Consider the following 13231-nt stretch of genomic DNA (forward strand, 5'->3'; position numbering starts at 1 on the left):
GGTTCTGTCAGTGTGATCATGTGATGTATCTGACCCCAGGAATGTGTCAATAAAGTTTCCCCTTCCTGGGACAATGAATTCACGGTGTTCTTATTTCAATTTCCAGGAGTGTATGATGAGGGTATTGGAAAGTTGGTACAACGCCACGACGAATGTCTGAGTCAGAACGGCGACTACGTAGAGAAGTAGCTGAAAGGTGTAGCTAACTGTTACAAATGAAACATTTCTGATTTCCACTGTGATTTTCATTTCGCGATCAGTCGTAACTTACTTTCTGGACAGCCCTCGTATTTACTACCTTGTACCACGAGGACGCCACGCGCATCGGCAAAATCGGAAGACTGATACTGAACCAAAGTGTCGTCCAGGTTATTTGCGGCAATTCTCTTTCAACGAGATTCGGGCAAGGAACTGCTTTCCAACGAGTCTTTAGGAATTTCATGGTGAGGACGGGTCTCCGTAAAACGTCAGCCCCTAAATAGCTTACCGAATGTGTTTTCACTTATAATTTATGCCAACAATATCAATAGCGGTTACAAGATTAGCAGGACGGACACAGAGAAATAAACGAGACGTGAATGTGTGAGTTTCTTGAGTCATCGTCAAAACAGTACGTCGCACGTATAGCATCTGCGTCTTCTTTCGTATATTAGCCAGGCCCAACCACCCCCCCCCCCACCCCAAAGGAAAGTGACCACCTCATACCGTAAGCGAAACATATACCTTTTCGATAAGAAACGACCTGACAATTGTTGTAGTTTCTTTGGCATCATCGAGGGAAGCGGATAAACTTGGGCCACGTAATGAGCTTTGCATAAGACATATGTATCCGGTATATGGACTTTCTGGAGCAGAGTAAGAGAACGCGTTTCATGTTCTAGTATCGCTCCCTGATTTTTTTCCGTAAGAGGCTTCCAGTTGAGCGTCACCATTTTAAGTGGACCCCGGTCAGTGATGAAACCGACAGATGTACGCCGATCTACTGCAGTAACCCGTGGAACAACCGCGTCATCAAAACCTCGCAAAGTAAGAAGCCTGCATTTACCTTTATTATTTAGTGCACCTGAGCTCCGACAATAATCATCGATTGCAGCCTTCAGTCGAGGTATCTCTGCAGGTTTGCGGAGTAGAAACATCACGTCATCTGCGTACGAACGAACAGCTATAGTCCCTCTGGAAAACGTCCAACTTTTCAGCTGGGATGGTAGCATCCGAAATAGGGGCACCAGAGACAACACAAACAAAGTCATTGACAGCGGGCTTTCTTGAGGCACTCCGCGACTGATATTTATTGGAGACGTAACTTGGCCACTAACAACCACCGAAGGTGAAACGCCCGTAAACAGATTTGAAAGCACTCGCCTTGCGTCAACAGTAAAACCAACTGCCTCCAGAATCCGAAGCAGAAAGTCGTGATTAACGCCATCAAATGCCTTATCGAAGTCTAGAAAAGCAAGGGCACAAGGAACGAACGTTACAGCAGCAACCGAAACCACGTCAGGACACTCGACTACAGGGGTAAGAATGGTACAACCAGGTACACAGCTTTGATGTTATGCAACAATCCTCTCCATCCTACTATTAACTGCTGTCGCCACAGTCTTATAGTCAAAATTTAACAAAGCAATTGGGTGAAAGCTATCAGGGGCAGCCGGTCCAGGGCGTTTCGGGATTAAAACAATTTTTCCCCTCTTTGAACGAGGTTTGCACTACTCTACCCTGTAACACATTCAAAAGGGACGTAAAGGTAGCACCCAACAACGGCCAAAAGCACACGTAAAATTCTTTGGGAAGTCCATCCAGACCAGGGGACTTTTGAGAAGGCGATCCCACAATTAATTTGTAAACTTCCTCAGGCTGAAAGGCAGCTAAGAGCGTTTCATTATGTTCAGTTGTAATTATCGTATCCAAGATGCTGACTAGTGGATCGTAAAACGTTTCACTGGACTCGTCGATGTCGAAGACGTGTCTATAGAATTGTAAGACACGCACTGTTATCAGCTTTGGCCATTACGATATGTCCACGCGTCGGCGTCGGGTATGATGCCGAAGCAAATGATATAAGGAAGTCAGTTCTTCCGTCACCAATGAACGTGCCTTGGATCGCAATTTCAAGCCTCCCATTTGTATTCTCTTCAAGGTCAAAAATTTTGTCTTTACACGCCTAACATCGGCAATTCGCAGAGGGGCGTGATCCGCAGAAGCGTAAATTCCACACGGGGTGGAATAGTAATATTTGTTAGTTTTTCGAAAGTCTCGCGCTTTGGCAGCACGGAAGTATCAAAGTTTGTCTGATCCTCGGTTTTGCCAGCTGTGCCCAGCTGTCAAGGACCGTAGAGTACGCTCCCACAGGGCTCGCATCACGTCAACGAGAGGGAGGTTAGCTAGGTGAGCGACGTTTAACACCCACGGAGTGCAAAACAATTTGACCGGCTGCCGATCAAGATTGAGAGCTGTACAGTGATCCGAAAAGGAAGCTGGGATGACTTCAACATTAAGAATACTATCGTGCAGGCAGTCTGATAAGTAAAATTTATCTAACCTGATACTAGAAGTCGCAGTGAAGTGGGTAAACTTAACTAACGTCGGGTATTTACATATCCAGACGTCTTTCCGGACTAACGAGCGGACCAATTCCTGTAATTCACGAGATAAATTAAAAGTTGGAGATTGAGCTGCAGGACACAACACACAGTTTAAATCACCCCCCCCCCCCTACAGAATACCCGGAGGACTCTTACGCAACAGATAAACAATTTCCTCTTTATCAAAACGCGAAAGATCCACTGTGCGACCAGTGCCAGAAGGGGCATATAAAAGAGCCAACGTAAGATTAAAAAGCTGACAACCTATGCCCCTGCCAGATTCCAACATTTCCACCTCAGCGGTAGGAATGCTTTCGAGAAAGAATAAGGCGGTCCTCATAGAATATTCGGATACTACATTAAAGATCAAACGGAATCAGGTATGGAGAAATACCCACACATGAATCATAAATGAACTGACGCAGCAAAGCCAATCATGAATGAACTGACGCAGCGAAGCCAATCGCAATTCTGATTCCACACGATTAATATTTAAAGGAAAGAAAGTATATGCTTGGGTCATTGATCACAGATATACGAGGATGTACGGAATGTACCGAGCAGAATTAGACAGCTGAACGTCAAGGTCCATTGCGGAGTCCACAGATGAATCACCATCGAGGGAGTCCGCAGCTCGTGGTCGTGCGGTAGCGTTCCCGCTTCCCACGACCGGGTTCCCGGGTTCGATTCCCGGCGGGGTCAGGGATTTTCTCTGCCTCGTGATGACTGGGTGTTGTGTGATGTGCTTAGGTTAGTTAGGTTTAAGTAGTTCTAAGTACTAGTGGACTGATGACCATAGATGTTAAGTCCCATAGTGCTCAGAGCCATTTGAACCATTTGAACCATCGAGGGACCAGAACCCCCGTTATCGCAACCTTTTTCTTAGATTTCTTATGTGCCACCGCACGGTCATATTGTAAACGCTGTTTCTGTCGGCTACACGGTATGGCGACCTTTGCAGATGGAGGTGTGGGAGGGCTCATAGGCACAGCTTCCTGCCTCTCGGAACAAGGGTCATGTGGTGCTGGTCCAGTCCCTAAGGCGTAAGCATTCTGTGGAACTAATGCAATAGGTGATACCTCGGCAGTTGCTGTAGGCTGCAAATTCAAGAAACCGTCGGTGGCTGAAGACGAAGGAGCAGGAGGACATCGCATCGTCTCCGACTGTAATAGAGAACACAAACACGAAGGGGGGGGAGGGGAGGGGGGAGGGGAGGCAGCTCAGGAGCCACTTCACGAGCAGGAGGGATGCTGGAGATAACTTTTTTGCCATTCACCGTATCACGGACGGGAGGTATCGTAGCATCGAGAGGAGCAGGGGCCACAATCGATGCGGAGGAGGTTGGGGCAGAAGGCGCAGTCAAACCCTCTCACCATCTTGAGTGCGACGTGGCTTGTTTGTCACTGTTACAGGTTCTGCCCTGGGGCAAGCGGATTCTGAACCTATGGCGGAGCTAAAGGTGGAAATTCATTTACACGATTATCAGAACTGACTTTTTGTTCATTATGATCCGAAGCAGAAGTTGGCCCGACGTCGGTAGTGGAAGGAACGAGATCAGCAACCGCCAATTTCTGACGCTGCATTAATGACGGCGTTAATACAAAAACCCTCCGCGAGCAATTACACCGAACGTGTCCACTTTCATTACATAGCAAGCTGGTTCCCTCTTGACAAGTATACATGACAGGAACGCGGTAACCACACACTTGTAAGTGTGATAGAAATTGCATTTGACATGCATTTCCAAGGAACGAATTCCACTATAACACTGTAATCTGCGTTGAGTAGACCAACGTTCACGACGGACGTTTTTCACGTTACCATCAGAAACTTTTAGAAAGTTGTCATCAACCTCCGGCGGGAGGTGGAACACTCGAACATTGTTATAGTCAGTTTCAGCATCTGCGAGGTACACCATACTAACGGAACTCTCGCGATGCTTGAACGGAACTTGAGAACCATGTCGCGACAGTAATCTTTCAACGTGAAGGGGATCCATAAATTTCACGTAGAACAGGTACTCGTGTGCGTCAAATTAAGCGGTTTGGACCTGATCAGAGTTCACATCAATTGTATCGACAAGCCAACCGTGGATTTCTAGAGGCCCGGGCTGCACGCGTCGCGTTGTTTTATCGAAAGAAAAGCTCGCAGTACCTTTTCGTGGAATACACGTGGAAACCATGGTAGCCATAGCGAAGCGGCCGACGCCGCTGCAAGTAGACGAACACAAACAGACGGTAAGGCGGAGCGGAGGCGCCAAGACTCGGCAGACAGAACAACACTAACGAGGAAAACTGCACACAAGCGACGCTGCGGCAAGTGAAATAAACAAGAAACTTCCCGCTCGGCGCTCGAAGAGGAACTGCCACTGCCCCGGTCCGCTCGATCAGGTCATTGGAACAATTCAGTCGTTCAGGACGAGGTCACCTGTGGTAAGCTCCTGCCTTTTCTTGAGTACTGTTACTCTAGGATCCTACCAGATAATCCTAATTATAGTTATAGATAAAGGCAAATTTAATTATTAATTCATTGATAAAGGCTACATTGCGCAGCATGAGCGGTGGAATTATCGTTGCCGTAAGAAGATACTGGACGTTGGAAGTAGCAGCAGCTTTTATTCGTTGCCAGAGCTTCTAGGCAAAGAGCCAGGTAATGTCAGACCTCTGCAGCTGTCTGCAGATATCCTCTAACCAGTGATAACAGCACATGCAGAAAATTCTTAAAATTACTGCTGTCACTGCAAGCATTAGAACACTTGCATCCGGATGCGAAATTTTTACATAGCAGAATATGCGAATGATACCTGTAGTGAAATGTGAAACTAAGGACGATTTGCCTGCATATGAAGAAACATCTAGTGCACCTATCTCACGATCTTCATATGTGTAGAATAAATAAAAACTTTTAATAAGGGACAACAAAAAGCTACATTTATCATTCAAGTAGCTTTTTGTTGTCCCTTATTAAAAGTTTTTAGCATACTGGCTGACACTTGGTGAAGAAAAACTTCTCTTTACTTTGCTTCCAGCGTTTTGCATTTTCGGTTGTGATGCCATTTCCAAAAAACGTGTCAGAGTAAAAACCATCAAAAAGGCCTTATGCGAATCAGTGTTCAAAAACTCATCAAATCACGCATGTAATAATGTAATGATAGAAGACAGGTCACACTGGACTTCACAGTAAAAGGCATGACAGGCTTAGCCGGCCGGGGTGGCCGAGCGGTTCTAGGCGCTACAGTCTGGAACCGCCCGACCGCTACGGTCGCAGGTTCTAATCCTGCCTCGGAAATGGATGTGTGTGATGTCCTTAGGTTAGTTTGGTTTAATTAGTTCTAAGTTCTAGGAGACTGATGACCTCAGAAGTTAAGTCCCATAGTGCTCTGAGCCATTTGAACCAACCATGACAGGTTTATCTAGCAAAGTAGTTACTGTAGGACGTTAGGTTACACTATTACATCTTTGGTGTGATAAGTTCAAGGACTCTGATCCACGTAGGGCCATTATGATCGGCTGTGTTTGCGCATACATTTCAAAATGACTTAAGAGCCGTAACTGTACAGTACTGGAAACAAAGTAAAGGGAAATTTTACTTCATCCAAAGGTAGCCATTGAGGTAAAATATTATCGTTAAAAATTTCTGGTGGCTATGGAGTCTGTTGGAGCCAAAATAATAGCTGCACAAAGTGAAAAAAAAATTAAGATTATAATTCCATGTTCACGACGCCTCAGTCGTTGCAGAAAGTACTATAGCATGAGCCAGCATTCACTTATCGACAGATCTGGAAGGTGGTTTTAGGAGTAATTCATTAATTGACCAAGCTATTCGCCGATTCTGCTCAAAAGAAACGAGCTTGCTGGTATTTCTAAGGACCCATTTGTCATTCCGTGTTAATGCACGACAAATTCTCGATCTTGAACCGTGTCCTTCCTCTTTGAGAGGTTTCAACAAATCAAAGGTGACAGAGTTATTGTGCTGCCTCACGGAAAACGAGATCCGTAAATGTTCCAAGCAAAGGAAAGTAGGCGATTGTGACTCAACTGGTTCCTATTTTTAAGATGACCTCCACTAAAAGAATGTGCTTTTGAAACAACAACTTTTCTGCGAAATTTTTTTCTTACTTTTTATCTCTGATACACGACATTGTCCGAAAAAGCACAAGAACAATTCTGCAGTAAACTGCTCGTCAACGTACAATGAGCTGATAATTTATGGTATAAGGTACAAAAACAGCCGCGCTCTATTAAATTGACATACAGTTCCTTCGTAACGCGAGCGGTCTTTTATAACGTGACAGCAATATTCGTTCTGGCGCAAGAAGTAGAAAGTAGTGGTAGTAAAATTTCGTCTCTTGAGCATCTCTTTATGGCGTAGCGATATTTAATCATTCATTAAGAGGCAGTATTAATCGCTTGTAAGTATGCTGGGCAGAGATGCAGACCGACGGTTCTGTTCCCACACCGCGCATCCTCCACATACGGCATGTGGCACTGCGAACCCATATCGAGTCGCAAAATCGTGCACCAATCTATAGGTAGGGGAGGGTTGCCTAGATTGACCACTTAGAACTTAGAACTTAAGTAGTTCTAAGTTCTAGGGGACTGATGACCTCAGATGTTAAGTCCCATAGTGCTCAGAGCCATTTGAACCATTTTTTGTTGAAACACAAGCATCAGTCTGCATTACAGTTGCAGAAGTTGCAGACAGTCAACACGGGTCTGGACAAGGTGAGCAGGGCTCTACTCGTAAAGCTGTTTTATCAAAACAACAGCAATAGTGCTGCTGGCCTTAGCAGCTATTGACGTATTAAAGGAATACGGAAGGGTCCTCTTTCCGCACCTGGGTTGGAGAACATGATTCGGAAGTTCTAATTACCAGGCGATGTTGGAATTAGTCCTGGGACAGACCGTTGGCCAATTGCGCCACAATTTGTTGAAGTTATTATCGAAGTTATTATCGCCATCTGTGAGAATGCTGTACGTTACGTGCCATCTGCAAGCGAGATGTGTCACGACAACTGAACATTGCGTGGTCCACCATTCGAAAAGTGCTACGAACAATTTCGAAATGGTGTCCCTAGAGCCGTTCCAGGCTCTGATGGGTGCAGGTGGTCGTCACATTGAGCAACGTTTGTAATCTACAACGTGAATATGGTACGCAATTATCAAATGTTACCCTCTCATGTGGAAATCCAAATGCGTTTCTTTCAATGGTTTATTCGATATTTCTCTTTTGCGTGTCGTTAAAAATGTTTCCAAGAATTTCATTGTCCTACGATCACTCGTTTCTCATGAGGGGCTTTCTCAAAGCGTGAAAAGTTAATTACAATAAAAATTTCGTGTGCCTGAATGGTGTGGTGCATGTCTTTCAGTTGGACGCCAGTTGGCGTCTTACGTATGTGGGCGGGGTGGACGTTATATGACACCTGTTCTAGTTGATCGTTGAATGTTTCACAAAGTTTTTTTCATTTATTTGTGTTTTTTTATTTTTATTTTTTTTATTACAGAGGGCTGTCTTAACGAACATACTGAGCTACCGTACTTGCTGCCGCTAGACCACCAGGCGCGACGAGTTTTATTATAATGACCCTTTATTTAAAAGCTGTAAGTAATCGCTTCTTTAGTACAATGTGTGCAGTGAGCCGTGCCGGCTCGTATCGGTTGATCGATGGGGTCGGCATGGTGTGATCTTTGGGCTCGGCCGTTTGACGTGGCTGTTGGCCGTGACGGGCGTGTGGCGCTAGAGAGGGACAGCCGGAGAGCCGCGCGGCGCTGGGGAATCAAGGGTTGAGCAGGCCGGGGCACGACGCAGAGGTTGTGGTGTGTTTGACACAAGACCGAACCTGGCTTGTAGTGTGGGAACTGTACTCGGCCACATTACCCGAATCGAGTCGTGCGGAAAGGATTTTGTAAAAGATTTGGTGAGAATTGCTTGTCCTGTTTTTGGTGCGCATATTATATTGATCCTTGCTTACCAAGTATCGGCACCATGACTAGAAACTGTTGTCTTGCCAACCATAAGGTCCCCTCTATTTAGTGGTGTTTAAGTAAACACATGTTATTGTGTTTGGTTAAAGGTTTATCTGGACTTTGTGATGTGATACAGTCCGAGTACTCGAGGTGTATTAATAGGTACTATTGCTGTTCGGAATGGTGAAACTGTAATATTTTTCCTGGTACACTGAGCTGTGTGGACGTTGTTATATCAAAGCACAGGCTTAACATTGAATCTGTACGTTCCATGTTATCTAATTGCATTACTTGTTCAGTTTCCCAGTTTCAGTGAGCATATGTTAACCTACTAGTGTAGTTTAAATTTCTATGCTGACTTGGTACTATGCTATTCGCCCTCGTTCTTTAAGGTTACGTCAAGGGCATTAGTTGTTGATTCACCCTTGACTATTTTACTTCAATGTTCGTGAAATAGGTTATTATTTTATACATCGTAGTTATTTTACGTTTCAGGAACTAATGTCTGCCGTTTTCTCCCCCCCCCCCCTTTTCTCTGAAATTGTATAGTAGCACGGGCTCTAAGACCTTTTTCTTCAGTGTGTTATAGTGTACTGTGTGCGGCACCCTGTACAGCTCGCCCGCTTGCTGTGGGTTCTGGGTCCAGCCGCCTCTGGTCTGGGTCCAGTGGGCCGCCCTTCTGCTACTTGATTAGTCCGTGCCTATGTGACGTCACCTGTTTTGAAAATCTGTCACGAAGGAATGTATCTGTTTGTATTTTATTTTTACAAAATGTGTGATATCCATGATTGGGTAAACTTTATCTCATTATTGTAGTCTCCTTTTGCGTGCTTTACTGTGTACAGAATTAACTTGCGAATCACTTAATGCCTGCTTAAAGATTAATGTTGTTGTTTGGATAGGGCTCTTGCCCGTGCTTGTAAGGATTCTTTGCTAACTTACCTTATCACAAAAATTATTTCCTAAAGAAAAGTTTAATAAAAGTGTTGTTGTTATAAACTGTGAATGTTGCTTATGTGGCCCGGCCCTCCCCCTCAACAGCAATTGCCTGATTTGGGTGGACTGACCATCACATGCACATCCAGTGTCTTAACCACTGTGCCACTTCCATGCGTGGGCCACACGAGTTAGAAAGTTACACGTAGTGCCATTCAGTTAGCAGACGAAAAGAGCTACTCCGCCCAATTTGCCTACGTAGTAACTCATTTTGTGACAGGGGCACGAATACTGCGCGTCCGTCGTTGTTTAAAGCTGCCTCGAAATCACTCAGAGATAGCATCGTTTGCGCGCCGGTCGGTGTCGTCACGGACCAGTTGGAAGCTGTCCGGATGCCAGGCCGTCGGCGTCGCCGCGTGCGCATGCGCGGCTTGCGCCCGGAGCGTCTAGGAGGAGCGGCGGCGCTGGCCCATCTGCAGTAGCGACCACAGCGGCAAGCCGAGTGGACCAGCAGACGACCAGCGAGAAGCCAGCAGCGAGCAGCCAGCAGCATGGTGTACGAGTCGGACTTCTACACGACCCGCCGGTCCTACAGCCGGCCCAGCTACTCCACATACTCCGTCACTGTGAGTCCCAGGCCGGGCTGGGCCCGCTCTGGCAGGCCGCTGGCGCGACACCGCCGGGCACCGCCCACTGGACGCCGCCTCTCGCTCTGCTACCGAGCTGGCCTTTGTTGTCAGTCTGAAATCAATCAGATTTCCTATCTAGCCTGAAAAGCGATGACGTTCAGAAATGACCTGCGAAGAATTGGGGCGTAGGCGACAGTATTGGTTGTTGCGGTCCTGAGGGCGAGGTGTAGGTATCACCAACAAGGAATTCCGTAGAGGCCAAACAACTTACAGCAGTCTCAAAGTCGCTTCAGCTTGACTCGATAATCAGTTAAGTACATTACCGAATTGGAGCACGCGATCTATTTTGAAATTCTTTTCTTCACGGTTGTCTTGATCGGATTTGGTGAACGCTTTTATTCACAACTGCCTCGACCAAATTGGGGCGTAGGTGACAGTATTAGTCGTCAGCGGTCCCGAGGACGCCGTATAGGTATCACCAACAAGGTTTCCGTAGAGGCCAAACAACCTACAGCAGTCTTAAAGTCCCTTCAGCTTGACTCGATAATCAGTAAAATACATTACCGAATTGGAGCTCGCGATCTATTTTGAAGTTCTTTTCTTCATGCTCGTCTTGATCGCATTTGGTGAACGCTTTTATTCACAACTGCCTTGACTGCGTGTGGTGGTCTTATGACAGTTTACCTGTTTCGACTGTCACAAGAACTAGTATCTAGTTTCAAAAGAAAAACGCCCAAGAGTCATCTAGCGTCCATTGTAGTCACTAGATCAAATGGTTCAAATGGTTCTAGGCACTATGGGACTTAACATCGGAGGTCATCAGTCCCCTAGACTTAGAACTACTTAAACCTAAGGACATCACACACATCCATGCCCGAGGCAGGGTTCGATCCTGCGACCGCAGCAGCCGCGCGGTTCCAGACTGAAGCGCCTAGGACCGCTCGCCTACCGCGGCCGGCCACTAGATCACTACTGGATTCTAAGTGACAAAGATGCGCACTTGATCACTATCTAATGTTTTACTTTTGCCACTAGCTACTGGCACTGATGATGATTCATGGCCGGCCGGTGTGGCCGAGCGGTTTTAGGCGCTACAGTCTGGAGCCGCGCGACCGCTACGGTCGCAGGTTCGAATCCTGCCTCGGGCATGGATGTGTGTGTTGTCCTTAGGTTAGTTAGGTTTAAGTAGTTCTAAGTTCTACGGGACTAATGACCTCAGCAGTTAAGTCCCATAGTGCTCAGAGCCATTTGAACCATTTTTTGATGATTCATGAGACTCTAAACCAGTAAACAGTCGTAAGTCCACCTAATGCAGTCAAGGCAGTTGTGAAAAAAAGAGTTTTTGACCACGTGATGTGAAAGTAAAGTCGCTGCTGTAGTACTGTAGGACTGACTGTCCACAGCTTAATTGGATTTGACTGTGGTGAGCACATTGTACACTGGCCGTTAATGCCAGGCTTCCCTTGAAGTAGTCTGCAGTTCTGATTTACAAGGTTGACATGATTGGTGGAATGTATATTTCGTAGGGCCCAGCAGAACTGACATTACTGGTCTTCTGGTTGGCATCCAGAAAGCAATGACGATGAAGATAAAGAAGTAGACTCAGTCACTCGTCCTAGTATTGTGTAGTAGAAACGCTGACATTTGGAAATACAAGGTTATTCAGCTGCCCCTACCAATGGGTTTTATGCAACCTGCAACACCTTCAAAAACCATTTGCGAGATTTTCATGCTGTTTCGTTCACTACAAGTAAACTATTAGACGTAAAAACAAAATTGACAGGACTTTTTCTAGGAAATATAATGTATTAAATTTTGTACTGGGATACGCTTCGTTGGAGGCCATAGTTTTCGAGTTATTCAACAGAAACGTCTTTGAAGATCACTTTCCTGCGTTTTTCTTGAATAAATAGAAATGTACAGGCTCTAGCGAAAGTGTATCGCAATGCATAATTTCATTGAATTTCCGATAAAAAGGTCTTCTTCTTTTCTATAGGACTAATAGTTTGCATGTAGCGAGCAAGAGAGTATGAATATCTTGTGCGTGGTATTTGAATGTATTGCAGGTTGCGTAAAACCCGTCGATAGGGGTAGCTGAGCCACCCTGTACTCGTATATGCTCTGCAATATCCTTTTTTCCAGAAGTTCTTGTCCCAAAAGATATGCCGAAGAATTTCTATGAAATTGGGAAGAGGTGCTGGCGAAATAAGACTGTGACAACAGGTCGTGGTTCATGCCCGGACAGCTCAATCGATAAGAGCATTACCCGCGAAATGCAAGATTCTGAGTTCGAATCCAAGCATGGCACACAGTTTTAATCTGCCAGCAGTTTCAAAACAGCGCTCATTCCGCTGAAGAGTCACAGATTCATTCTGGATACCATCAATTCTTCATTTGTCGTCAGTGGCTGGGAGGAACCCTGTTTCAGACGACTTGCCACGCAAAACGCTGGCTGTGTCAGGAATCGAGCTCAGCTTCTCTGTATGTAGACTGACTTTCTAACGGTGTAGGTACATAGACGGGCGTTTTAGATCCCTTCTAACACTGATGTTATTTCTTCTATCAATTACTTGAGAAATGTCGCTCAATGAGCTGACAAATCAGGAGGTCACAGTACTTCGTGTCAAACATCGACTGCTACAGATTTCACTTGCAATCCTCATGACAGCAATATTTGACGAGAATATTCTACATATTCCGCAAACTCACAAAGGACCCTATCAATTTTTTTACTGAGTGCTTTATGCCGATTGTTGGTTCTGAAGCGTAATGGCTCACCTTTTATTCAGTCTTTCGGAGAGATGGAGAAGCCAGAAGTATAAAGAGCGAGAGAGATATCCAGTGGGCGGCGTTCAGAAGCGTCGAAAAAAATAAGACGCTGTCATTTATTCAGTACGCCCCTCCATATAAATCCATATTTTCGCATGGAAGACCTTATAAATTGTAGTTCGTCTTTTAAGGGGCGTACTACGACTCTGGAAAGAGAAAAATTCTGAAATCATAGGATTCCCTTCACCCAAGTTCCTTGATCTGAATCGTACTGAGCATTTATTTCTCATCTCAAGCTTGGGTCCATGGCTACCACTGACTGCTGTAAAGCCGTATCTGAACGACA

At 45.5% G+C, this 13231-nt stretch overlaps 1 protein-coding gene across 6 annotated transcripts in view; it reads left to right on the forward strand.

The window, feature by feature from the left end:
* The first annotated feature begins 9940 nt into the window (after nt 1-9940).
* The window catches only part of LOC126169406 (uncharacterized), a 121008-nt gene continuing 117717 nt past the window's right edge, over nt 9941-13231 (forward strand). For 5 of the 6 annotated variants that reach the window (XM_049920638.1, XM_049920643.1, XM_049920644.1 and 2 more), the window contains exon 1: nt 9941-10113. In XM_049920638.1, the coding sequence (XP_049776595.1) occupies nt 10039-10113 (75 nt within the window). In that variant the 5' untranslated portion in view covers nt 9941-10038. The remainder of the gene's footprint in view (nt 10114-13231) is intronic. The other variant, XM_049920641.1, reaches the window with a different exon arrangement.

This window comes from Schistocerca cancellata, chromosome 1 (assembly GCF_023864275.1).
Source record: "Schistocerca cancellata isolate TAMUIC-IGC-003103 chromosome 1, iqSchCanc2.1, whole genome shotgun sequence".
NCBI classification, from domain to species: Eukaryota; Metazoa; Arthropoda; class Insecta; order Orthoptera; family Acrididae; genus Schistocerca; species Schistocerca cancellata.